This window comes from Macaca nemestrina, chromosome 7, assembly GCF_043159975.1.
Source record: "Macaca nemestrina isolate mMacNem1 chromosome 7, mMacNem.hap1, whole genome shotgun sequence".
In the NCBI taxonomy this organism is placed as follows: Eukaryota; Metazoa; Chordata; class Mammalia; order Primates; family Cercopithecidae; genus Macaca; species Macaca nemestrina.
The window spans coordinates 31,855,419-31,883,061 of record NC_092131.1 but is presented as its reverse complement, the minus strand read 5'-3'; the positions used below and the strand labels follow the sequence as shown (position 1 = coordinate 31,883,061).

The 27,643-nt window shown below is 40.6% G+C and overlaps 1 protein-coding gene and 1 pseudogene across 2 annotated transcripts in view; both read left to right on the top strand.

The window, feature by feature from the left end:
• LOC105495761 (intraflagellar transport 43) overlaps window positions 1-27,643 on the top strand; it is a 98,142-nt gene that overhangs the window by 10,942 nt on the left and 59,557 nt on the right. For both annotated transcript variants that reach the window (XM_011765481.2, XM_011765480.3), the window contains exon 3: window positions 26,030-26,097. In XM_011765481.2, coding sequence (XP_011763783.1) covers window positions 26,030-26,097 — 68 coding nt within the window. The remainder of the gene's footprint in view (window positions 1-26,029; window positions 26,098-27,643) is intronic.
• Window positions 17,025-19,159, top strand: LOC112429197 (ubiquitin-conjugating enzyme E2 L3 pseudogene; annotated as a pseudogene).

Here is a 27,643-nt window from a genome sequence, read left to right as displayed (position 1 = left end):
TGGTGACCTCAGTTACCTTGGAAAAAAGGAAATATTCATTCATTTATGTAACTTGATTGGAGCTTTCTGTGTGTCAGGTATTGTGCTTTGAACTTGGAATACAATGATTAACCAGACATGCTCCCTGTCTTCTAGAACTTTGACCTAGGGGCTTGCAGAGAAGTGTCAGGTGGAGGTGATTACAGAAGATATGAGAGTACACACGTTGAGCCCATTTTATTCTCAGGGATATCCAAAAAGGTGATCCAGGAAGAAACCATGTTTGAGCTGAGACTTGAAGGATGAGTAGAAATTAGCCAAGAGAAGGGGGGGAAGAATATTCCAGGTAGAGGGAAGAGCACGAGCCGAGTTCTGGAGACGAGAGAGAGCATGGCGTGGTGGATTTGTTGGTGGAGCAGTTGACCATACAGGTGATAGAGGGGTGGTCATAAGTGACTTTGTATTTGAAACCAGCCCCTTTTGCCTTCCTTGATAAATGGACTAAGTGTTTGTAAACCAGCCCCTTTGCCTTTTCACAAATGACCCATATGAGGTCAACATTTCTAGTATGACACTGAAATAATTGGTAATGTTATGAGAGCTAAACAAGCTTTCAGTATTTTTAGCCTTGTCTTTTATTGCTGCATCTTCAGTGCAGCCACTATACCTTTCTCTATGTTTTTGTGTTTGCTGGTCAAGAAAAATCTCCGAGGTGTGCTCGAGGATTTCAGATTCTCTGGTAACGTTGGAATTTGGTTTGACTCCTTTTTGGAGTAAATAGACCACTGGCTGTGTTCAGAAATCTTTTTTTGGTATGTGAAACTTTTCATGGGAATGATACCTTTGTTGTAATGAGAACTGACTTCTATTTAGGCAAAGTGCCCAGAGCAGAGACTTGTCAGGATCTATGGCTGTGAACAGAATTCTGTTAGAAAACAAAAGTGTTTGTTTGGGGGCGGGGGTTAGGAGGGAATTAGATAAATGATTTGAGCCACTATCATCCCCCCTGGGCTTCAATAGTTGCCTCATGACTAGTGCCTCCTCTTATATTGCCACTGTCCTGCAATTTAGCTAGAGTGGTCTTGTAAAAATGTGTATCAGTCATTTCACAGTCAAACCCTTTAATGGATACCCATTGCACTTAAGATAAAAAACAAACAAACAAATAAACCCAAATTCTTAACTTAGCCCTGTGTGATCTGGGTCTTCTCTGCATGGCCAGCCTCATTTCACACCTGTCAGCTGTTGTAGTTGTGCTGGGCTCCTTACCATGCCTCTTTAGTTCCCTACTTCTTATAATGTCTAGTTCCCTAGAATACTTCCCTGAAATAGTAGAGTTTCATAGACTAGAATAGAAAGAATCATTCCCTAGAATATCTACCCCTAGTGTTTGTTGGGCTGACTACTCTCCTTATCCTTTGACTTGAGTATCACTCCTTCAAAAAATATTACTCTTTAAGTGAAGTGCCTTTATTATATGCTCTCGTTTCTTTTTTCACATTTTCCTTATCACTTCAATCACAGTTTGTAATCATATGTTTGTGTCCTTATTTAGTTTCATCTCCCTGACCAATTGCAAGCTGCAGAAGTGGCTGTTCTCCTCCCTGGAGACTGGCACTGTGTAGGTCCTTAATAAGTGCTGGTTAAATGAATCCTCAGGTGTGAGGAGTGGGGGATGATGTATTCAACCTGCAGGAAATGCCCGAGAGGCTTTAATGTGTGGGACTTGTGTATACTAGGCTGTGGGCTGGAGCTGGAGATTTGGAAGTCCTTAGCATTGAGGTGGTAAATGGAAGCCCAACACTCTAAGAGAGGGTTTTAGAGTAAGAGGAGAGGGCTTCTGATGGAAGTGGAGGAACAGACAGAAGCTGACAACCACTCATGTTTAGGAAACACACAGCCAAAAAACAGCTTACCAAAAGAAATTGAGGGGCCAGGCGTGATGGCTCATGCCTGTAATCCCAGCACTTTGGGAGGCCAAGACGGGTGGATCACGGGGTCAGGAGATCGAGACCATCCTGGTTAACACAGTGAAACCCCATCTCTACTAAAAATACAAAAAATTAGCCGGGCGTGGTGGCGGGCGCCTGTAGTCCCAGCTACTCGGGAGGCTGAGGCAGGAGAATGGAATGAACCCAAGAGGCAGAGCTTGCAGTGAGCCGAGATCGCACCACTGCACTCCAGCCTGGGCGAAGAGCGAGACTCCATCTCAAAAAAAAAAAAAAAAAAAATCGAGGAGTGGTGACCAGAGAGGAGAGGAGAAACCAAGCACCTGTAGTGTCCAGAAGCCAAGGTAAGTGAGAGTGTCATGAAGGACTGAGGGGTCAGCAGTGTTTGATGCTGCTGAGAGGGTCCAGGAAGGGAAGGCCTGAGTAGGTTCTATTGGGTTTAGCAATAGGGGTCCCTGCAATTTCAGGGAGCAGAGAGAAGGCCACATGCGCCTGGCACAATACACACTGAGTGGGGTCTCAGTAAATCCTTGTTGAAAGAATTCAGTGAATAGGCTATGACATGTACTCAAGGGCTCAAGCAATCGTCCCCTTCACTCTGCCGAGTAGCTGGAACTATAGGCATGCACCACCACACCAAGCTAATTTATTTTTATATTTTGTAGAGACAAGGTCATGCTATGTTGCTCAGGATGATCCTGAACTCCTGGCTTCAAGCAGTCCTTCCACCTTGGCCTCCCAAAGCTCTGGGATTATAGGTGTGAGCCACCATGCCTGGTTCCGACATCTCTTTCTCTTTATTTTTTTCCTCTCTTTTATTGAGCTTCCTCTGTTTTTTCTCCACTGTTTCTCTTTTTCCTGCATCTCTTTTTGTTTGTCCTCTTAACCAGTGGTAACGAAGAACTCCAACCCCCACACTCCATTTTGCTTTGCCCATTCATTTATATATATGTGTGTATATATTAACTTTTTTGTAGTGACACGATCTCACTGTGTTGCCCAGGCTGGTCTCAAACTCCTGGCCTTAAGTGATCCTCCTACCTCGGGCTCCCGAAGTGTTGCGATTGCAGGCATGAGCCATCACACCTGGCACATTTATATATATTTTTATTTACATATTTATAAGTAGAATTTTATTCATTCACTTATTTATCCTACATTTAATATACACTTTCCAATACAAAAATATTTTAACAAGAAAACTTCATATTCTAGTTGGGGAACCACATACCTGACCAACAATTATAATTCCTAGGTAGTACCTGAGATCAAGAACCCAGAAGGAGCACCTCACCCTGCCTGGAAGTTAGGGAAGGCTTTCTAAAAGAGGCAGCTCTTGAAGTGGGTTGACATGAACGAGTAGGAATTTGCTAATGAGCAAGGAGGGCAAAAAGCCATTTCTGGCGGCCTGCAAAGCCTGTTCTAAGGCGTGCCATTGCACAGGGGCCGGGGGCTTTTAGGGCACGGTAAAGCCATTTAATATATTGGGAACATAGGCCTGGCATTCCAAGTGGAGAAATAAGAGTTTGTTTTCTATGTTGTAGGGAGCCCACAAAGATTTTAAAGCAAAGAATGACGTGACCAACTTTGTTTTCTAGGAAGATGAATCTGGCAGCTACACTGGAGGATAGAGTGGGAGAGCTAGTTGGCAGGGAGATCGCTGGGAGGCGGTTGGAGCAGTCCTTCTGAGAGATGATGAAGGCATCAACCAAGGCAGCATTCCCAAACTTCTGGCATTTCCCCATCATTTTAACCGTTTTACATTTTTACAGTTACAATACATACCACTCACATTATTAACTTTTCTCTTTAAATCAACTTTCCTTTTATACTTAAATGCATTTATTTTTTAAAAAGTTTTCAATGAAATGATCATTTGTGGTATTTATATTTTTTCTTAGTGTACATAACATACATAATTGGCTATTTTTAAAAAGGTTCATCTATTTACCTTTTCCAGGCATCTCACCAGTGGCATATGTGCCTTACTTTGGGAAACAATAACAAAAACCTGGTGGAGGGGCCTAAAGAGGAGAGGTCAGTGACAAGAGACCTGTCTGAGGGCGGGCAGATAGGACATGGTAACAGATTGGCTGTTGGAAGTGGGAGAGAAGGAGAGTCTGGAGTTGAGCCCACATGTAGCTGAAAAGACTGAATGGATAATGACATTTTTGAGACTGAGAATTTCAGAGTGTTAGCAGTTGGTGAACAAGAAAGGATAATTACTTCAATTTGGGACATGCTGAATTTGAGTTGCCTTCAGGATTTTCAAAGAGGTCTGCCAAGTTGAAAATTTGGTATGGAGCTTAAGAGAGAAAGTTGGAAACTAGTGATAACAGATGTGGGGGCCATCAGCATACATTCTAGGGTCTCTATGAAGAACCTATAGCATGAACCCCTGATACCTTTTTGACACACAGACCCTTCATGATCTCCAAGTACAAACACATTTTCAGTAGAGAAGCGGTATGATTGGATTTGCATTTTAGAAAGAACACTTTGGCAACAATTGGATGGGAATGGATCCAGGTTTTGTGAGTCCTGAAGCTTATGCAATTTGGAGGCCTTCTTTAAGACAAACAATTCAAAATGATAGATTCAAAATCAGGTATAAAAGCAAATACTTACAATTGGAACAGAAGTCATAGCTGAGTTACTTGAGTCTTCAATATTCAGATGGCCTTTCTTCAGAGACCTTGTTAGGCAATTTACCAGAAATACTTACATAGAAATGCTTCCTGATTGGAACCTAGCTTCCCCTCGCTATCTAGAACTCTCTGTAACTCCCAGGGGCCCCTGCGGGCATGCAATACAGATTTGAGGTAGGTGAGACTGGAAGCAGGGAGACCAGGTAGGACCCTGCTGAGGGAAGGCAGATCATGAATTTGTTTAGCCTTAATTCGCATGGTTGTGCAAGTTTCTCCAACACCCCTGAGCAGGCTGGATCTTGACACAGTGGAAGCAAGTAGTTGGCTTGATGCAGGCTTTAGAGGATGTCTTATTCTGTTTTATGTTGCTCTAACAGAATGCCACAGAGTGGGTAATTTATGAACGACAGACATTTATTTTCTCGCACTTCTGGAAGCCAGGAAGTCCCAGATCAATGTGCTGGCATCTGGTGAGGGCCTTTTTGCTGAGTAATCCCATGGCAGAAGGTGGAATGGCAAGAGGGCATATGAGAGGGAAAGGCAGAAGGGGACTGAACTTGTCCTTCTATAAGGGACCCACTCTAGTGATAATGGCATTAATCCATTCATGAGGGCAGAAGCTTTCATGGCTTAACTACCTCTTAAAAATCCCACATCTTGGCTGGACATGGTGGCTCACGCCTTTTATCCCAACACTTTGGGAGGCTGAGGCAGGTGGATCACCTGAGGTCAGGAGTTCAAGACCAGCCTGACCAACATGGTGAAACCCCATCTCTACTAAAAATACAAAATTAGCCAGGTGTGGTGGTGCAGGCCTGTAATCCCAGTTACTCAGGAGGCTGAGACAGGAGAATCACTTGAACCCAGGAGGTGGAGGTTGCAGTGAGCCAAGATCGCGCACTTTGGCAACAAGGGCGAAACTCTGTCTCAAAAAAAAAAAAAAAAAAAAAAAAAAAAAAAATCCCACATCTGAATACTGTTACAATGGCAATTAAATTTCAACCCAAGTTTTTGGGGGGACATTCCAGCCATAGCAAGGGGAAGTGCAGTAAAAAGATAAGGGGGGGTGGCATGATGTCATAGACCTTGGGAATGAACTCGGTTGATAGGGAAAGAAATGACACCAAGAAGGAAGTTGTTAGATAAGGAGGGAAGGAGGGGACTGGATATTTCAGAAATGGAGCAGTTCCAGTTATGACTGGAGTTTCAAGAAGTAGCAAGGCCATTGGCATTTAAAGGGTCTGGGAACCACAAGGCTAAACATTAGAACTGTTCATGTGAACACTGACTTTGCTTAGAATAATGAGAATAGTTGTGGAGAGGGAGCCAAATGCCCAAATTTTTGGTCAGTGCGTGCTCAGGGCATTGTTAGTGACAGGAATGAAGAAGAGAGAGGTGGTATAGCTGAATGGTATGAGTTTTGAAAGAAGTGTTTCATAATAATTTGGAAGAGTAATGGTCTAGAGGAACTTTGGGGAGTGAAACAAGAGTATTGTCTTGGGACTTGGGTTTGTGGGGTTTTAAAGAATGAGCAGACTCTACTTGAAAGAGCCGCGAGAGCAATGAAGTCCATGGGGGAAGCCAGGATTTAGGAGAGGCAAGGAGATAGAGAGAGTGTGCTGTGAATATAGAATATCTAATCTGCTTAGAAACCATAAGGTTGTTATCAGAAAGCTTCACCGAAATCATTAGCTAGGCTAGATTTCCTCTTCTTATGTGACACGTCAATAATTACTAAGAAGGAGCAAAATGATAGTAAAATATTCTTTTAAATAATGATACTTTACAGGAAAAGGGTACTGACTAATGTTAAATGTCATTAGTGATAGGCTGAAACATTTCTGGTCACATGCCTTTACCCAGTATAATGGAGAGTTATGTCACTGTGTTTAGTCCATTGCTTTTATGTTCCATTTTAATTCCTCCATTGGCTTTTAGGTATAGTTTTTAATACTTTTTTTTTTAAAGTGGTTGCTCTAGGATTTAAAATATGCATCCTTATCACTGGTTACATAGAGTTAATATTATACCACGGTGGGGTGTGGTGGCTCACTCCTGTAATCTCAGCACTTTGGGAGGCCGAGGCAGGAGGATCATGAGGTCAGGAGTTCAGGACCAGCCTGGCCAACATAGTGAAACCCTGTCTCTACTAAAAATACAAAAATTAGCTGGACATGGTGACACGTGCCTGTAATCCCAGCTACACGGGAGGCTGAGGCAGGAGAATTGCTTGAACAGGGACCCAGGAGGCAGAGGTTGCAGTGAGCCAAGATCATGCCACTGCACTCCAGCCTGAGATATAGAGCGAGACTCCGTTTAAAAAAAAAAAAAAATTATACCACTTCATATAAAATATGAGACCCTTGCAGCCATGTAAGTCCACTTGTCCCCCCAGTGCTTTGTGGTATTAATACCATATATTTTTAAACTATTTATATTAAGAACTCTGTAATACAGTTTGTCAGGTTTTTGTTTTGTTTTATTTTGTTTTGTTTATGAGACAGAGTCTCACTCTGTTGCCCAGGCTGGAGTGCCGTGGTGTGATCTTGGCTCACTGCAACCTCTGCTTCCCAGTTCAAGCGATTCTCCTGCCTCAGCCTCCCAAGTAGCAGGAATTAGAGGCGCCCGCCACCACACCCGGCTAATTTTTGCATTTTTAGTAGAGACAGGATTTCACCATGTTGGCCAGGCTGGTCTCAAACTCCTGACCTCAAGTGATCCACCTGCCTCAGCCTCCCAAAGTGCTGGGATTACAGGTGTGAGCCACCACCCCCAGCCCAGCTTGTCATTTTACTTTAAACAGTTGTCTGAGATAAATTCTGCCTTTTTTGTTGTTCTTCATTTATTCCAATGGATCCAAGTTTCCATCTGGGGGTGTCATTTCTCTTTAGCCTGAAGAACTTCCTTTAGCATTTCTGGTAGGACAGATTCGCCAAGAACAACTTCTCTATCTAGTTTATCTGAAATCTGGAAATGTTTTCATTTCATCCTCATTTTGAAGGATATTTTATATTGATATAGAATTCCAGATTGAGAGTTTTTTTTTCCTTTCAGCACTTTAAAAATTGCCATAACTTTGTCCTCTGGCCATTTTTCCCCCCGAGTGTTCCGTATGTAAGTCTTTTCTCCTCCCTCTGCCTGCTTTAAAGATTTTGTCTTTATCTTTGCTTTTTAGCACTTTGACTATGATGTGACTGTGTGTCATTTTCTTTGATTTTTTCTGTTTAGGATTTGCTAAGGTTTGCAGATCTCACAGTTGATACTTGTCACTCCAAATTTGGAAAGTCTTAGGTGATTACTTCTTCAAATATCTGTTCTGCCCTTTTTTCTCTTTCTTTGTGCCTAGGACTCTAGTTACATACATGTTAGACTGTTTGATATTGTTCCATAAGTTTGTTCTATGTTTTTTGTTCCTTAAGCCTTATTAATTTTTTTCCCATCTTTTGTCCTTTGTTCTTCAGATTGGGTATTTTCTATTGGTCTGTCTTTAAGTTCACTGGTGATTTTTACTGTTTTGTTCTAACGGCTGTTAAGCCCAACTGATTTTTTTCATTTTAGATATTTTACTTTTAAATTAGAAATTTCCATTTATTTTTCCTCATCTGTTTTTTTCCTACATAGCTTCTGTTTCTCTCCTAGATTTCCCATCTGTTCATTCATTATGGCCATCTTTTCCCATAAGTCCTTGAACATATATCTGCTTTTAAGCTCCTTATATAGCTGCTTTAAAGTTCTTGTCTGTTAATTCTAATATCTGGGGTCAGTTTTTATTGTCTACTTTTTCTTCTGAGTATAGGTCACATTTTCCTGCTTCTTCATATGTCTAGTAATTTTTGTTTGTACATAAGACATTGTAGATGAAAATTTACAGTAACTCTGGAATTACCTTCCTCTGAAAAGTATTTATTTTTGTTTTAGTAGGCAGTTAAACTATTTGTGGATCACCTTAAACTTGTGGGAACTTGGTTTTGGATTGTGTTAGGTTGGGTCTATTTTGGTTTTGCCCTTTGTTCTAGAGCAAATCCCATAGTCCTGGGACATGGTCTTTACTCCTAAGATGGCCCTTCTGGGATTTCAGTGAAAGACTCAATGTTTGTACCAAGCACGTCTAACTTTGTGGAACTCAAACTCCAGACTCTGCCTCCCTTGCAATGAAATTTCATCTCTACTCAGCTTTTTATTATCCTTTCAGCATTTGCTTTTCACTGGATTTCTTGGAGTCTCCTTCATGCATGTAGAATTCAGGTATTGACTAAGAATTTTAGAGAAATTTGTGTACATATTTGGGGACTCCCTCCTTCTCAGGATTTTCCCCTATTTCTAGCAGCTCCAAGTTTTGTTTTTAAAGCCAATAAAATTGCAGCTTTCTGCTGGAGTTCCAGCTACCCAGTTGTTGTACAGACTGAGTGCACTCACACTCAGAGAATCTATTTGAGCATGGATTTTTACCAGTCCAGTTCTTTTCTTTCAAGGATAAAATCTCCAGTGTCTGCCTGCTTTTGTTTCCTCTCCAGTATCTTCTAATAGTGGTTTTATACGTTTTGTCCAAAGTTACAATTATTATCTGTGTGAAGATTAGTTGAATACATACTACTTTCCCATTATGTACTAATTGCTTTTGGACTGTTTCAGCATACACTGTTTTTTTCTTTTTTTCAGATGATATTATTGGTGAGAAAAGAATGAGAGGGGTTGTTGCAGAGACAGATTGTCCATTTTCCCTTGGTACTAATGACAGGGACGTTCTAATATATTAGCTATCGAGACAGAAAGTGTTCTGACATTAGAGGTGCAACTTGGAAGTAATGACCAGAAACATGGGTATGAGGGAGGCCCAGAGACCAGAGATAAGTCACCAGAATACAAGTGTTCGTCCATGCAGATGCTGTGCTGAGCACTAGGAAAGGTTAATCTAAAAAGGCCTCTAGAGTTAGAGAGGTTGGCAGCGTGCTATTTCAAGGGCGGGAGTGGGGAGGGTCTTTCTGTGCAGCCTCAAGCTGAGTAGCAAAATTTATGGGTTAAGTGACTGTTCCTAGGTCCTGCCTTTCCTGTTAAGCCATTTTCAGCTGGGGTGATAGAGGAGCTGGCCTTCAGCCTTGCTCATTTGGGAAAGGGTGGGAAAAGAACCTGAGAAATTAACCTGGGGCTTGGACTGATAAGCTGAAAAAGAGACTGTAGTATGTTTTAACATTGGTGTATGCATAAGGAAGTTTTTATGCATACATAGGAGAAATCCAAGAACAATGTAGTAAGTTTTTCATAAACTAAATTTATTCCATCTAAAGGACCATTTCTTATCCTGGTTTGTGTCCTTTCTAATTTGGGGAGATTAGAAAGGTCCATTCTGTAATGAAATGATGGAGAGAAGAAATGGTTAAAAAAAATTCTTAACAAAATTAAAAGCTGTTAACCTGTACTGCCAGTCCACACAAACAGAAATTTGCTTTTTGAAATATTGACAGTTTATGAAATCCAGAAGTTTGGGAAACAGTTCTAGAAATTTAAAAAATATTTTTAAGGATTACTGGGGACACTGTTTTTTTTTTTGTTTTTTTTTTTTTGTTTTTTTTTTTTGTTTTTTTTGAGACAGAGTCTCGCTCTGTTGCCTAGGCTGGAGTGCAGTGGTGGGATCACGGCTCACTGCAGCCTCTATCTCCTAGGCTCAAGCAATCCTCCTAGATCAGTGTCCTGAGTAGCTGGGGCTAAAGACATGCGCCACTATGCCAGGCTAATTTTTTCTATTTTTTGTAGAGATCAGGTCTCACTTTGTTGCCCAGGCTGGTCTTGAACTCCTGAGCTCAAGCAATCCTCCTGCTTTGACCTTCCAAAATTTTGGGATTACAGGTGTGAGCCATTGCGCCTGTCCTGGGGCTACTTTTCAGATGGTATATAGTAGGTATAGTGAAATGTTTACTAATTTGCTAGCCGTGACCTTGCTCTGTGCTTATAGTGTCTTCTCCTTGGGCTCCCACAACTAAAGCAAAATTAAAAACTACAGCGTGAAACCTGCAGTGTCCCTGGTCTCACCACTGTGTGACACAGAGTGGGGAATGAAGCCAGGCATTTCTCTCTAGGTCTCACATGAGGTGGGCCGCCAGCCCATGGGTTAATGCTTCTCTCAAGCTGCCCTCACTTCTTTTCCATCATCACCTGTGAGGAGTCTTGTGAGAGATCAGGTTTCCTAAAGCATCAAGGTTACAGCATGCTTCTACTGCTCTCAACTTGCTCCAAGTCATTCCATCCTGGATTTGGTTGAGGTAGCAAGTCTTAGACTGTGCTTGTACAAAGTCACTAAGTCATGTGCCAGGAGGGGTTGCTTCTTAGAGTGTTGGGAATTTACACCTTCAATATTGTGCACATTTCTGGCTACAGACATGCTGGGTTGATTTTAATAAATGGAAAGGAGTTAAGAGAATGACAGAAATGTATAGGTTTTGATTTCTGATGAATGTTGAAAAGAATGTTTATGTTGGCTGAATGGCGAAAAGTATGGGGAAATGGGGCATGTCTTTATAAGTGTCTGAAAGGTATATAGATCCAAGAAGAGGAAGGAGGGAGAGCTGATTTAGGATGACCCAAAAGGATATAATTGAGATTAAGAAGATGCCATCCAGGGTGGGAAAGTCCAGGGTGAATTTGAAGAATGACTTTCAGGGCTGAAATCTGTTCTCTTTGGATCAGCCTCTTCAGCAAACTACTGGCAGCCCTATCCCATGAGTCACTTAAATTGGGCAGTTTGATGACTCTGTATTGAGCTGTAGGATATGGCTCTTTTTCTTATAGGTTATGTGTGACTATTTGGGAAGTGCGACACCAGTAGAGCATTTGCCAACACCGTGGCTGTCCTGAGCATCACATTTACGTCTCAGTGAGCTACAGAACTGTGGTTTCCTCTTCTTGATTCGGGCAGCTTTAAAGGATATCTCTCTCTTCAGGGAAGCTCGAATAGATAATTGGATCCCTAGAATGAAATATATGCAAGGCCTCCCCCAAGTAAAAGGCCCTATAACATCTGGCCACCAAAAACTCCCATTGTCTCAACCCTAAGCATTGAAGATTTCTCTTCTGAAGTCTGCATTTTATTACTATCGTTATTATTTCTGAAAATAATATAACAGCCTCTATTATCACTATTTATTAGGAGTCTACTGTATGCCAGGGATTTTCTCCAGTGTCTATGGTAGACCTGCAAGGGACTCATGATCATTCTCATTTTACACATGAGGAAAAGGAGGCTCAGTGAAGATATGATGGGCCCAAGGCTGCCCAGCTAGAAAGAGACATTTCTAGAATTTGAACCTAGGACTGCCCCTCCTTCCTGCTCCCTCTTCCTTTCCTCCCCTGCCTCCCTCTCCCCACCTTTAAATGGCTTTTCCCCTTTGCTTCCTTGTGGCAAAATCACATGTCCTTCTTGATTCAGTCCCTCCTTCTTCAAAGCCACTCCACTGTTGGTATGAGGAAAATATCTTGTAGCATGCAGTAAAGACACAGCTGTCTTCCAAGTGCGAAGATTTATACTGAATGCAGCCTAACACAGCTTGGCCCACTGTTCAAGCTGTTATTAATATGATTTTGGCATCACTTTTTAATTCTGACTTTGCCCTTAATGCTTCCCTCAATCTAATCCTTGACTTGCCTCGTTAAAGGGGTAAGGATTAGGCCATGCTATTTTCTGGACCTCCTATCTTATTGAACATATTTGTATCATTGACAGGTACATCTTATCTTGAGCCCGGGAAATAAATGAAAGAAATGTGGTCCTTTCAGTTTGGTCTTGCCAGGTCTTATATTTGTATTATCAGTCTGGATGGCATGGATCTAGTCTCTCTTGTTGTTGGGTACTTTGTTTCAGCCCAGATTGGTTGTTTTCTATGGCGGTTCTGTCCTTTCAAGCCCGTTCTAGGTGGCATGCAACAACTAGCCACTAAGCAATCATGTATCATCTGCTTCATTGCAAAGCTCAGGTATCGGACACACCTGCATTTGAATCCTTGCCCTGTTATTTACAAATAGTATGATTTTTAGCTGAGTTAATCTCTAAGCCTCAGTTTCCTCATCAGTAAACTTAGTATGTAGTAGTACGTACTTCATCATATCATAAAATTCAGCAAATAATCCTCCTAAAGCTTTCATGTATGGTAAACCCTCAATAGACATTGGATATTATTATTTTATCATTAGCTTTGAATTCGTTAATATATTATTTCTAATTACCTAGCTTGGCTTATTCACCATCAGTCAAGTCCTTATGCTGACACATTCTCATTTCTCTCTGTAGCCTGTGTTCTCTCTGTTTTTGTCTGTGTCCCCTTCATGTCAGCTTAAATGGATAAGTGTTTGGTGTTGCCATTTACATCTGTTTTGCTTAGGTGCCTTCCTCCTACGTACCTTCTTCCTAGGTACCTGAATTCAGTTTGCCACAATTCATACATCCATAGAATTACAGAATTTTGGAATTGGGAGGAATCATTCTACCATGAAGAAAAACCCAGGATTGTGGACCTAGTCTGTGGGAGAGCAAGGACTAGAAGCCAGAAGCCAGATTACTTGGTGTCTCATCTATTGTATTTTTGTTTTTGTTTTTGTTTTTTTGAGACAGAGTCTTGCTGTGTCACCCAGGCTAGAGTGCAGTGATGCAGTCTTAGCTCACTGCAACCTCCACCTCCCGGGTTCCAGCGATTCTCATGCCTCAGCCTCCAGAGTAGCTGGGACTACAGGTGCATGCCACCATGCCTGGCCAATTTTTGTATTTTTAGTAGAGGCAGGGTTTCACCATGTTGGCCAGGCTGGTCTTGAACTCCTGACCTCAGGTGATCCTCCCACCTCAGCCTCCCAAAGTGCTGGGATTGCAGGCATGAGCCACCCTGCCCGGCCTCTAGTGATCTTCTACCACATTGTTTTCTTCTCCAATTTCAGGTATACACAATTAAAATATATCCCACAGGAGGCTGGGGTGGGCAGGGAGGCACTTTTATCTAAAAGCACCTTCCTCCATCACCTGTAGTCATGGCAGGGATCTTGAGACCCTGTGTTTTGGGTGTAGAGTAGTTTTCTGGTCCCCAGCATGTTAGGAATTACCAACCATTAGGTGGAGAATGTCCCATTGTTTTTCACTGAGCACATGCATTGAGGAACAACCTCCATGCTGGTACCCTCCTCCATACCAACCCTGCCTTTTTTCTCTTTTGTTAAACCTCAACTTTATGCATCTAGTTTCTTTATTGTTTTAACTTTCCATTAAAATTAGAAACACCCAGAAAAGTAGAAAAGATTAGTATAATGAACAACATATATCCATCAACTAGATTCAACTGTTACTACCATTTTGCCATATTTACTTAAATTATAATTTATAAAATATTTAAAAATATAATGTATGTTTTATACATAATTTTTTGCTGAATTATTTCAAAGCAAATTATAGGCACCAAAGCATGTTACTTAGACACTTCAGCATATATCTAAAAAAAAAAGATAACTTTCCTAGAAAGCCACAAGTCTACACCTAACAGTATGAATAATTTCGTAACACCATCTATTACTCACTCCAAATTTATTTCCCACTGTTGTCTTCAAAGTATTTTTATAGCTCTTTTGTTCACACCAGAATCCAATCAAGAATCACACGATTAGTTTATTTCTCTTTTAATTTAGACTAGTCCCCTGACTCCCTCACTTTTACTTTTTTTTTTTTAAATGATAGGGTCTCACTCTGTTGCCCAGGCTGGAGTGCAGTGGTGTGATCATAGCTCAGTGTAGCCTCAACCTCTTGGGCTCAAGCGATCTTCTCACCTTAGCCTCCTGAGTAGCTAGTATTACACCTGTACACCATCACACCCAGCTAATTATTATTATTATTATTAGTAGTAGTAGTAGTAGCAGTAGTAGAGATGGGGTCTCACTTTGTTGCCCAGGCTGGTCTTGAACTTCTGGCCTCAAGTGATCCTTCTGCCTCAGCCTCCCAAAGTGTTGGGATTACAGGCATGAGCCACTGCACCTAGCCCACTCCTATCTTTTTAATGGCATTGACACTTTTGAAGAGATTAAGGCCAGTTCTTCTACCAGAGTTTCCCACATCCTGGGTTTGTTTGATTCTTTCTTCCAAGTGTCATTTTACTTATTACTTTCTCACCTGATTTCCAGTAGGCTGGAAATCAGACTGGAAGGCTTGATTAGATTCCAGTTGAATGGTTTAGGCAGGAAGTTTACCTGGGTGGTGTCGTGTGTTTCAAGTGGCAGCACATTACATCCCACTGTTAATGCTGCTAAGTTTGATCACTGAGTTAGGATAATGATAGATATCTCCATTGTTAAGGAATGTTTTTCTCCCCTGCAAGTAGCATGTAATATACGGGTTGATTCTTTGGCACTGTGAGAATGCCCAGTTGCCCACCAGTCAGTCTTGTACCTAATGGCTTTAGCATTCATTGATCATCAGCTTTCTTTCTTATACATAAAATAGACTTTGCATTTTTTTATGTCCATTTCAGCCTGAGAGAACTACGTTTATTCACAGGAGTTCAGTTCTAAGCTTGGGTGATCCATTACCTTCCATGACCTTAAATCTACTGTGGAGAAACTCATTTCTCTGAGGGATTAGTTGTCAGACCCAGGGTTGAGGCAGGAGGAAAAAACTGGCAGAGTTGGAACTGTGTGTGGAGGACAGATTGCAGGAGTAGATGCCAGCCCTGCAGCGTATGCACATACCGTATTACTGTCAGTCTTTTCACTCACCAAGCATATAAAGAACAACTTTCTTGGATCTTCTCTAAGATTGCTGGAGAAAGAAAGGGAAGTTTGCTTTTAGTCAGTAATCTAAGATTGAATGTGGGAGCTACATTGCTTCTAGAAGCTGGAAGATGGATATGTGCGAAGTTTGCAATTGATCTTGCTTAACTAAATATCTTTCTGTTGGAATGTATGCGTGTATTTAGACTGGCTTTTTGAAACAGGTTGCAGTTTGGACTTAGAACTCTTGGCCTGATTCATATTTTGGGGTTAGGGTGGAGTTTCTCCAGGACTTCTGAGAGTGTGTGAGAAGTTTCTAAACTCAGAAGGCTCCTTTTTTGGCACTGCAGCATCTTTTCTGTTTTGGCATCTTAAGAATCTGGGGGAACCATATAAAGATCAGAAACAAGTCTGGCCCTAAAGACTCCCTCTGACATGGTAATTCCAGTTATTGAATCCTAGCCCATTCGGATGAGACCATATAAAGAGGCCATTTCCTGAAATTCCCGCTCTCTGCCTCTCACAGGCTCCTTTTTGTAGAAAGCTGGTATTTCAGGACTGCAACTGCCAGTCACGTGCTTCCAACTCTTTACTCGCAGTCATTCCTGCCCCCTGTTTATTTTTGGAGAGAACACATTTTTGCTGCTTTTCAGGAGCTATGCAGGGTCCTGCCCCCTCCGTCCATCAGGCGGCAGCCCCAGCAGGCCGTGCTCATTTCCCACACTCGGAGACGTGACTCCAGCTTTTAAGAGAGAACACGAGAGATACACTGCCTAAGGACTACCGTCACTCGATCCTATTTCTGTCCCTCTTGGTGTTACATATTTTAAGACTCTTTATTTTTTTAAAACAAGTTTAGGGAATGTTACCTGGCAGTAAGTCAGCCAAAATTGGAAATCATTTTTCCAGCTGTTGTCTTGGGGCTGTGCCTCTGAATTTCAGGAGAGTAATTTAAAGAATAAACCAGGACTTTTGAATTCTAGGATCAGGCCTTCTCTTCTTTCTGGCTTTTAAGTTTATTTAGCTCTAATCCCTCTCTTCCATGTAGTTTTGTCCTCTCCTCCTTAACACAGGAATAGAAAATAGATTCTTCCAAAATGCCAACTCAAACGGATGTCTTCCCAAGTGCTTAATCAAGGAGGACTCTTGAGTTGATGGACTCTAGGAAAAAAATGCCACGACCGTCTTAGCCTGCCTGAAGGTTAAGTTTTTAGCTTCAATGATGGAGCAGGAGTAAATTCTTTTTCCTGTAAATGAGTAGGCCATTAGGTAGAGAACTCAGACTCACAACATTTGAAGAACAAAATAAATCGTGCGTTTGTGTCTTCCTCTGCTCTGTGGGAAGGACCCATGGTCCAAATGGAAAGATCTGTGAATAAAGGGCTTTAACTTCTCATCAGTCCAGGCAGGCACTGGAGCTCTGACAGTTGAGCTGGCGAGGACATTCACACCCCCATAGGTTCCCCAGCATCTGATCTGTCACCTCCGGGAAGGGAAGGCCAGCAGTCCTGGCAGCTGGTCATAAAAGGAGCAACAGCAGTGGCTGGCCTAGGTGTGTGTCCAGTGTTTCAGATTGCCCTGGGGAGACAGCCGTGGGCTTTTTTTGAAATGAGGATAACTAGGTGTCTAGGTGTCTATGTGTCATGATACCTCTTAGGGAGAGCAGCCAAGTATTCAGGGACTGGACTGTATATGCAAAAGAAACCGACTAGACCTTTAAAATCACATTGCTGGGGAAAGGAGCAGCACCAAATCCAAGATTGCGACCAGCAGAAGGCTGATGAAGGAGCTTGAAGAAATCCACAAATGTGGAATGAGAAACTTTGTAACATCCAGGTTTGAGGAAGCTAATTTCTTGACTTGGCAAGGGCTAATTTTTCCTGACAACCCTCCATATGATAAAGTGACCTTCAGAATGGAAATCAGATTTCCAGCAGAGTACCTATTTAAACCACTGAAGACCACAGTTAAAACAAAGATCTATCACCTAAACAATGACAAAAAGGAGCAAGTCTGTTTGCCAGTAATTAGTGCTGGCAACTGGAAGCCAGCAACCAAAACTGACCAAGTAATCCAGGCTGTCATAGCACTCGTGAACAACCCCCAGCCCAAGCACCCATTTCAGGCTGACCTAGCTGAAGAGTACTCTAAGGACTGTAAAAAATTCTTTAAGAATGCTGAAGAGTTTACAAAGAAATATGAGGAAAAGCGACCCATGGACTAAAATCTGCTGCAGTTGATTCCAGCGAGTATGAGCAGAGACCCCAAGCAGTGCATTCAGGACTCTGTGGAAAATTGACACATGCTACCGCCTGGCATTCACTTGTGGCACTTACTAATTTTCCATAGTTTTCTTAATCCAAAGTAGTCAGGAAACCTATAAAGAAAGGATTAAAAATTTAAGATGTTCTAAAAAAAATCATATTGCTACAAGCCGGTTGTCTGCTTACATTTCAGATTGTTTGTACTTAATTCAAACTGCCACATTATGATCAAGTTGCATCAGCTTCCACTCTACATTCATTGTAGAGTAATGAATGCTGAGGGGCTCAAACTCCCAAAAACATTTCCTGGAGACGCTTACAATATGATGGGCAAGTAACAACATTTTGCTACAGGAGAGTTATGTACCATCCCCAGTATCACTACACCCTTGGATCTGGTTGCTTCTGGAATGCTTTTTTCTTTACATTTCCAATCCAGGACAAGCCCCACTTTGCCCATAAAGTTTCCTTGATCTCTCCTTCTCCTCAGCACTCACCGAGTCTGTACAATTCTGTTTAGCTTAGACGTGTATTGTAAGCTTTATGCATGCTTATCAGAGCAGCCTTAATAATGCCCCAATAAAAACCACCAAGATGGCAAGAAAACTGCAAATTTTGGTGTAACTGCCCCATGGCTGAGGGATTCCTCCTCAGCTTCATCTTTGGATCCTGGATGCAGCCTCTTCCTGGAACAATTCTGTGTCTCCATCACAGACGCCTAATTCTCACTTCCATTGTGGCCTCTTGGGTTTCAGATTAAGCCTGACATCCAATTATGTGGATTTTGTACAGGCCTGATACACTGAACTCTGCATCTTCTTGGTCTCATGGAACATTTGGGACAGGGATGATATCTTCTACTTTTTCTATTGCACCCAGTGCACATGGGACCAGTGCCGAGTTCCCCACATGGGTAACAAGGTTGATTTCTGGGGAAGAGCGTATAACTTGGTAATAGTTGTTAATTAAGTCCATCTCATCCAGACAGGGTATTTGTGTGTGCCCATAATAAGACTCATACTAGGGGGTGTTTACAAAAACATTTCTAATCCTTGGACTCGGAGAACGAAATCATGTGTGTAAGGACTTCCCATCAGGAGATAGGCATCTCCCTCTAAATGCCCAAGCCTACTTTGCAGAGAGCTAAGGCTACCTGTCCCTCCTCCTCTCCCCTCTGCTTCAGTGCTCTCTCCTGAGGTTGACCAGTGGGAAGCAAGCTAACTACCGTAGTCCTGACTCATTTTGCTCAGAGGATTTCTTTGCAATTTTTATTTTTCCGAGTGATCTCAATGTTTGAGTGGAGGAAATGAAAAGTAGCTTATACAGTTTTTATAATATTATATCAACTCCTAATGGCTTCAGTTATTAGTGAAAAAAATCCTTTGATTTTAGAAGTAGGTGTTAAACTGTATTGGCTTTGGAGAATTGACTTTTAGCTGGTGATCTCTTTGTTTTGAAGCTGCTGGTACCATTTTATAGTGGGAAGAAAATGAGAGGAAATGTGGCTTTGTGTTACCTCTAGGCAGAAGGGATTTTCACCCAATAGCCATGGCTTCCTTGGGTTTGTGGTTAAACAAGATAAAGATGATCATTTTGGGAGTCTTAGGGAGCACTGTTTTAGACTCTTAGGGAGAACTGTTAACCGTTTGATATCCATTAGTAAAGTGACAACTCAGGCCAGGCTCAAAGGAGCCATTTTAACCAGGGTAAGATGATATCTCAGTGTGGTTTTGGATTTGCATCTCTCTGATGATCAGTGATGTAGAACATTTTTTCATATACTTGGCCATTTGTGTGTCATCTTTTGAGATTCTTTTCAGATCCTTTGCCTGCTTTTTAATGGGGCTTTTTTGTTTTGTTTTGTTTTGTTTTTGCTATTGAATTATTTGAGTTTCTTGCATATTCTGGATACTAGTTTCTTGTTGGATAGTTTGCAGGTATCTTCTCCTATAGTTTATCTTTTCACTGTGTTGATTGTTTCCTTTCCGGTGCAGAAGGTTTTAGTAGATTTTATAGTGCCAGGTCTTACATTTAAGTCTTTAATCCATTTTGATTTGATTTTTTATATGGTGAGAGATGGGGAAGGTCTAGTTTCATTCTTCTGCATATGGAAATCTGGTTTTGCCCGCACCACTTATTGAGGAGACTGTTCTTTCCCTAATATGTTCTTGGTGTCTTTTTAAAAAATCATTTGGCTAGAAATACATGGATTTATTCCTTGGTTCTCTATTCTCTTCCACTGATCTATTTATTTTTATACCAATATTATGATGTTTTGGTTATTATAGCTTTGTAGTATTAGATATTTTGAAGTCAAATAGTGTGATGCCTCCATCTTTGTTCTTTTTTGCCCAATGTTGCATTAGCTATTCAGGCCCTCTTGTGGTCTCATACAAATTTTAGGGTTATTTTTTCTGTTTCTGTGAAGAATGTCATGGATATTTTGAGAGAATTGTATTGAACCTATAGATTCCTTTGGGTAGTACAGTCATTCTAACAATATTAATTCTTCTGATCCATGAGCATGAGATGTCTATTTGTTTATGTCCTCTTCAATTTCTTTCATTAGTGTTTTGTAATTTTCACTGTAGAAGTCTTTCACCTTCTTGGATAAATGTAATCCTAAGTATTTTTTTGTAGCTATTATAAATGGGATTGCTTTCCTGATTTATTTTTCAGCTAGTTTGTTATTGGTGTGTAGAAACACTACTGATTTTTGTATGTTGATTTCATATTCTGCAACTTTACTGAATTCACTTACTTATTCTAAGAATTTTTTGATGGAATCTTTAGGTTTTTGTATATATAAGATCATATCATCTGCAAAGAGGGACAGTTTCACTTCCTGTCTTCCAATTTGGATGACTTTTGTTTGTTTCTCTTGCCTGATTACTCTGGCTAGAACTTCTAGGGCTATGTTAAATAAAAGTGGTGAAAGTGGATATCCTTGTCTTGTTCCAGTTGTTAGAGGAAAAATGTTCAGCTTTTCTCCATTAAGTATTATGTTAGCTGTGGGTTTGTCATATGTGGCCTTTATTAAGTTGAGGCCTGATTTGTTCCTTCTATGCCTGATTTGCTGAGAATTTTTATTATGAAGGGATGTTCAATCATATCAAATGCTTTTTCTGCATCTATTGAGATGATAATATGATTTTTATCCCTCATTCTATTGGTATGATATATCAGATTTATTGATTTGCTTATGTTGAACCATGCTTGCATCCCTGGGATAAATCCCACTTGATCATGGTGTATTATCTTTTTGATGTGTTGTTGGATTCAGTTTGCTCATATTTTGTTGGGGAATTTTGCATCCTGTGTTCATCAGGGATGTTGGCCTATAGTTGTTGCTGTTGTGGTGGTTGTGTGCTTATCTGGTTTTGGTGTCAGAGTAATAGTGGCTTTGTAGAAGAGTTAGGAAGAATTTCCTCCCATTCAATTTTTGGGAATTGATTGAGAAAAATTGGTGTTATTTCTTTGTAAGTTTGGTATAATTCAGTAGTAAAGCTATGTAGTCTTGGGCTTTTCTTTGTTGGGAAGCTTTTTATTACTGATTCAATCTCATTACTTGTTAGTGGTCTGTTCAGGTTTTCTATTTTTTCCTGGTTCAATTTTGGTAGGTTGTACGTGTCCAGGAATTTATCCATTTCCCGTAGGTTTTCCAATTTATTAGCATATACTTGTTCATAGTAGTCTCTTATAATCCTTTGTATTTCTGTGGTATCAGTTGTAATGTCTCTTTTCTCATTTCTGATTTTATTTATTTGGGTCTTCTCTCTTTCTTGGTTGGTCTAGCTCACAGTTTGCTAATTTTGTTTATCTTTTCAAAAAGCCATCTTTTGTTTCATTGATCCTTTGTATTTTTTTAAGCCTCTATTTTGTTTAGTTCTATTCTGATCTTTATTATTTCTTTCCTTCTAGTGATTTGGGGTTTGACTGGTTCCTGCATTTCTAGTTCCCTGAGGTGTGTTGTTAGCTTGTTCATTCAGAATCTTTCCTTTTTTTTGGATGTAGGTTTTCATTGCTATACTTCCCTGTTGGCTGTGCTTTTGCTGTATCCCGTAGGTTTTGGTATGTTGTGTTTCTGTTTCTGTTTTCATTTGTTTCAAGAAATTTTTAAATTTTCTTCTTAATTTCTTCATTGATCCAATGGTTGTTCAGGAGCATGATGTTTAATTTCTGTGTATTTGTACAGTTTCCATGATTCCTCTTATTATTGATTTCTAGTTTTATTCCATTGTCATCTGAAAGATACTTGATATGATTTTGGTTTTTAAAAATTTCTTGACATTTGTTTTGTGGCCTAACATATGGTCTGTCCTGGAGAATGTTCCATGTGCTGATGAGAAGAATGTGTGTTTTGCGGCTATTGGATGAAATGTTTAGTAAATGTCTGTTAATTTCATTTGGTTTAAAGTGCAGTTTAAATTCCCAGTTTTCTTTATTGGTTTTCTGTCTAGATGATCTGTCCAGTGCTGGGAGAGTTAGATGTTGAAGTCACCAACTATTACTATATTGGAGTCTATTTAGATCTAATAATATATGCTTTTCATTATCTGGAGGCTCTAGTGTTGGGTGCGTATATATTTAGAATTGTTATATTGATCACCTTATCATTATAGAATGACCTTCTTTATAGTTTTTGACTTAAAATCTGTGTTATCTCATGTAACTCGTGTAAGTGTAGCTTCTTCTGCTTGCTTTTGGTTTTTATTTGCAGGAATTTTTTTTCCATCCCTTCACTTTTAGTCTATGTGTGTCTTTATAAGTGAAGTACGTTTCTTATAAACAGCAAATATTGATGCTTTTTAATTCATTCAGCCAGTTTAGTGAGGAGTTTAATCCATTTTATTTCTGCCATTTTATTAATTGTTTACTGGTTGTTTTATATATCCTTTGTTCCTTAACTTCCTTTCTTAATTTTTATCATTGCAGTTTGATGGTTTTCTGAAGTGGTAATGTTTGAATTCTTTCTCTTTCCCATTTGTGTATCTGTTCTACTAGTGAGTTTTATACTGTCTTGTGTTTTCATGATGGTATATAGTATTCTTTCACTTCTAGATATGTAGGACTCCCTTAATAATTTATTGAAGGACTAGTCAGTGGTGATTAATTCCCTTGTTTTTGCTTATCTGGGAAGGACTTTATTTCTCCTTCATTTTTGAATAATAGCGTTGCTGGGCATAGTAATCATAGCTGACATTTTTTTTCTTTTCAGCACTTTGAATATATCATCACAATCTCTCCTGTCCCATAAGGTTTCTGCTGGGAATTCCCTTATATGCAACTTGACACTTTCCTCCTGCCTTTGTTTGAATTTTATTTTTGTCTTTGACTTGACATTTTGATTATAATGTGCCTTGGAGAAGATCTTTTTGAGGTGAATCTATTTTAAGACCTTTGAGCTTCCTGTATCTGAATATCTATATCCCTTTCAAGACTTGGGAAGTTTTCAGCTATTATTGCATTAATAGATTTTCAATACCTTTGCCCATCTCTTCTCCTGAGACTTCAAAAATTTTAATACTTGTTTTCTTTATGGTATTGCATATGTCAAGTAGGCTTTCTTTATTCTTTTTTCTTTTTTGTCTAACTGAGTTATTTCATAAGACCTGTCCTCAAGTTCTGAAATTCTTTTTCTCTTGCCTGGTCTAGTTTATTGTTGAAGCTCTTGATTGTATTTTTTCTTGCTTTCATTGACTTCAGTTCCAGGATTTCTGTTTGGTTCTTTTTTATGATGGCTATCTCTTTATTGACTTTCCCATTCAGATCATGAATCATTTTTCTGATTTCTTTGTACCTTTTTTTTTTTTTGAGATGGAGTCTCGCCCTGTTGCCAGGCTGGAGTGCAGTGGTGTGATCTCAGCTCACTGCAACCTCCGACTTCCTGGTTCAAGCGATTCTCCTGCCTCAGCCTCCCGAGTAGCTAGGATTACAGACATGTGCCACCACACCCAGCTAATTTCTGTATTTTTAGTAGAGACAGGGTTTCACCATGTTGGCCCGGGTGGTCTCTATCTCCTGACCTTGTGATCCACCTGTTTCGGCCTCCCAAAATGCTGAGATTATAGGCGTGAGCCACCGCAACTGGCCTTCTTTGTACTCTTTTATCTGTGTTCTCTCATATCTCACTGAGTTTCTTTAATATCATTGTTTTGAATTCTTTTTCATCCATTTCATGTATTTTCTTTTCATTGGAATCTGTTACTGGAGAATTATTGTGTTCCTTTAAAGGTGTCATATTTCCTTTCTTTTTCATGTTTCTTGTGTTCTTACATTGATATCTGTGTATCTGGTGTAATAGTTGCATCTTCCAGTCTTATGGATTGACTTCCATAGGAAAAGACTTTTTCCTATAGATGTATCTATAGTGTTGGTTAGGTGGGGTGCTTTGGCTTTGATTCTGGGTGGGTGCGGTCATGTAGTTTTTATATATCTTCAACTGTAATCAGCATCAGTGGGTATCAATGGGTTCTTTAGTGGCTTACGCTATAGCTGTTATTAGAGGCTGTGACAAGGCTTTGCTGCAAATGGGGATACCAAGTGGGCTTGTACTTAGGCACTGGTGGTGGGGGTGGAAAGCCAAGTATGCTAGTCCCTGGGGCCCCCAGGTGGTGTGCATGGGCTCTGGTGATGGTGGATCTGGGCAGGTCAGTCCTTAGGCCTCCAGTGCCTTGCTCAGGTGCCAGGGGTGGCAGTGGTGGGCCAGGTGAGCCAGTCCCCAGGTCCCCAGGTAGTGCATATGGGTGGGTGGTGTCTGCAAGCTGGGTAGACTGGTCATCAGGCTTTTGGGAGACATACATGGACACTGGTGGCAGGCAGGGTAGGCCTATTCCCAGGCCCCCAGACCATGCGTGGGTGGCAGATAGGGCAGAACAGTCCTTTGGACCCCAGAAAATGTGCACCAGTGGTGATGGGCAGGCTGGATCCATCCTAGGCCCCTGGGTCGTGTGTGTGCTGGCAGTGGTGGCAGTGAGTGGGGTCAGCCTATCCTCAGGCCCCTAGATGGCATACATAGGTGCTAGTTGTTGGTGGGGGCAAGTCAATCCCCAAGTCTCTTAGACACTGTACTCGGTCACTGGCAGCAGTGGCAGGGGTTGGGGTCGGCCTCTTGAGTAGATTTTTAATCCACCCATCAATTTAGTTTATGTCTTCTAAGCAAGTCTCACTCTTACATCTTTATTTTATTACTTTTTGGTTTATAAAAGCAGAAGAAAAAAGGAAAATTAAAATTGCCTATAATGGAGTCCCCTGTCAGTCATGTACATATAACTCATTAACACTAGATAGTATATGTTGATAATCATTTTAAAAAATGCATCAAAAGCATATACTTACTGTTTGGTAACATGTTTTTGAAAATTAAAATGTATCGAACTTTCTTATATCATTGGGTTTTTTTTTAATAACATGACTTTTTGTTACTTGCATAGTATTTTCATGTGTATTTTACCATTTACTTAATTCCTTATTGCTAGCAATTTTGGTTGTTTCTAGCTATTCACTACTCAAAAATAACATTATATTCCTCTCTGATTTTTTCCTTGGGATCAATTTCTGGGATTAGAATTGCTAGGTTAAAAAGTGTGAGCATTTTTCCATCAGTGACAGACTGGATTAAGAAAATGTGGCACATATACACCATGAAATAATATGCAACCATAAAAAAGGATGAGTTCGTGTCCTTTGTGGGGACATAGATGCAGCTGGAAACCACCATTCTCAGCAAACTGTCGCAAGAACAGAAAACCAAATACTGCATGTTCTCTCTCATAGGTGGGAATTGAACAATGAGAACACTTGGACACTTAAAGTATAATAAAGTATAGAACTTAAAGTATAATAAAATAAATAAATAAATAAATATTTCCATGATAAAAAAAAAAAGTATGAGCATTTTTAAGGCTTTTAATAAACATCACCAGATAGCCCTCCAGAAACAAGGTACCAATTTATAACTCACCAGGAGGGTATGAAGGAACCCAGATTTTCATAGTAAGTTAGAAAGATCACTGTGTTTTTATTCAGAAGGTGGGCCGAATATTGGTTGGTGTAGGTGAGCTTACCCCCAGCCATTGTGGTGCTTAAACACAAATGTTGGTCGGGCACAGTGGGTCACGCCTGTAATCCCAGCACTTTGGGAGGCCCAGGCGGTTGGATCACTTGAGGTCAGGAGTTTGAGACCAGCCTGGCCAACATGGTGAAACCCTGTGTCTACTAAAAATACAAAAATTAGCTCTGTGTGGTGGTGCGTGCTTGTAATCCCAGCTACTCAGGAGGCTGAGACAGGAGAGTTGCTTGAACCCAGGAGGCAGAGGTTCCAGTGAGCTGAGGTCACGCCACTGCACTGCAGCCTGGGTGACAGAGCGAGATTTCATCTCAAAAAATAGAAAATAAAAAATAAAATAAAATAAATGCAAATGTTGAGTGAATGTGTTTTTTGACTTCTCTTTCCTTGTAGACTTCCTCTCCTAAATTTCCTCGCTGCCGAGAGGGAGGCTGGGCAGGTGATTCCGTGAAGGTTTCGAAGTGAGTACTAGCAGCTCATAAGAGTGGGGGTGGGGGTGGACACGGCTGGGGGGACTTTGCTCCTGTGTTGTTTTATTTTTTACAATAGCTTTATTGAGAAAAAATTTACATACCATACAATTCACCCACTTAAAATGTACAATTTAATCGTTCTTAATATATTCACAGAGTTGTGCAACCATTGCCACAATCAATTTTACAACATTTTTATCACCTCCCCACCAAAAGAAACCCTGTATCTATTAGCAGCACTTCCCATGTCCCCCCAACCTCCCTAGATCTAGGTGGTTACCAGTCAACTTTCTCTCTCTCTGATTTGCATATTCTGGACATTTCTTGTAAGTAGAATCTATATTATGTGGTCCTTTATGGCTGGCTTCTCTCACTTGTCATAATGTTTTCAAAGTTTATTCGTGTTGTAACATTCTGTGTTCTTAATTTTCTAAACATAATGGAATTGCCTGTTGTAACTGCTGATGAACTCTGCAGTATGTCCTCCCCTGACATCTATCAGTCATCATTCATAAAGGGAAACAATACAGATGTCCCATCACCCTGCCTAGTTGATATCTTGTGTTTACTGTAAGCTGGCATGAATATTGATTCCATAACCATAACTAACATTATCTCATCAGCCTCTCCAGAGCTCCTGGAAAGGCTGGGAAACCTGATGTCACAGTGCATGTGGCAGCACTTTATAAACTGCATAGGGCTCACAGTGTGGGACTGTAGATGCAGATGCCATTCTCTCTGAGCTGGATGATGTTGAGCAAGATGTTTACCATGGCTGAGCCCCTGGATGGACACACTGATGTTCCCTACAGGGCGATTCAAAGACTAAAGGAAATTACATATGTAATAGGAATGTTGCTGTTGTGTTTAGCCCTCCCAGCCTTTCCACAGCTTAGACCAGAAGCTGATCCCTGTGGTTCCATATTGAGAGGTGGCAGAGTGTGGTGAGAGCCACAGGTACTGGAGCCAGCTGCCTAGCTTTGAATCCTAACTATCTCATTTATTATCTAAGAGACCCCCAGCCAGTAATTTAACATCTCTGGTCTCCATTTCTGCATCTCTACAATGGGGTTAAAAATAGTTCTTACTTGAAAGGATCATTGTGAGGATTAAATGAATTCATATGTGTAAAATATTTAGAAGAGAGAGAAGCATTTAGGAGGCACTTGTAGATGTTGGCTATTATGATGATGATGATGACTCTTTCTTATCCCCATTCTGTCCTCATAGATAGGCTTCGACCATATTCTTCTCACAGGCATTCTGGCAGGTGGTGATGTTTATGAGTTGCAGGAGCTTTGGGATCTTTATGGTGCCATAAATGCTTCATATGAAGGGTCTGTTTGGGAGAAGTAATTGCAGATCAAGAAAAGCAATCGTTATTTTGAATATCAGGAATCTTCTTTAATTGTGAACTACATTAAAGCCTTAAGCATAGGAATGTCAGCTTTCCAAAGCTGTAGTATCAGAAGTATTTTCTAAACCTTATGTTGGTAAGAATTAGCCAGGGGTGTTCAAGAGAGAGAATACAGTC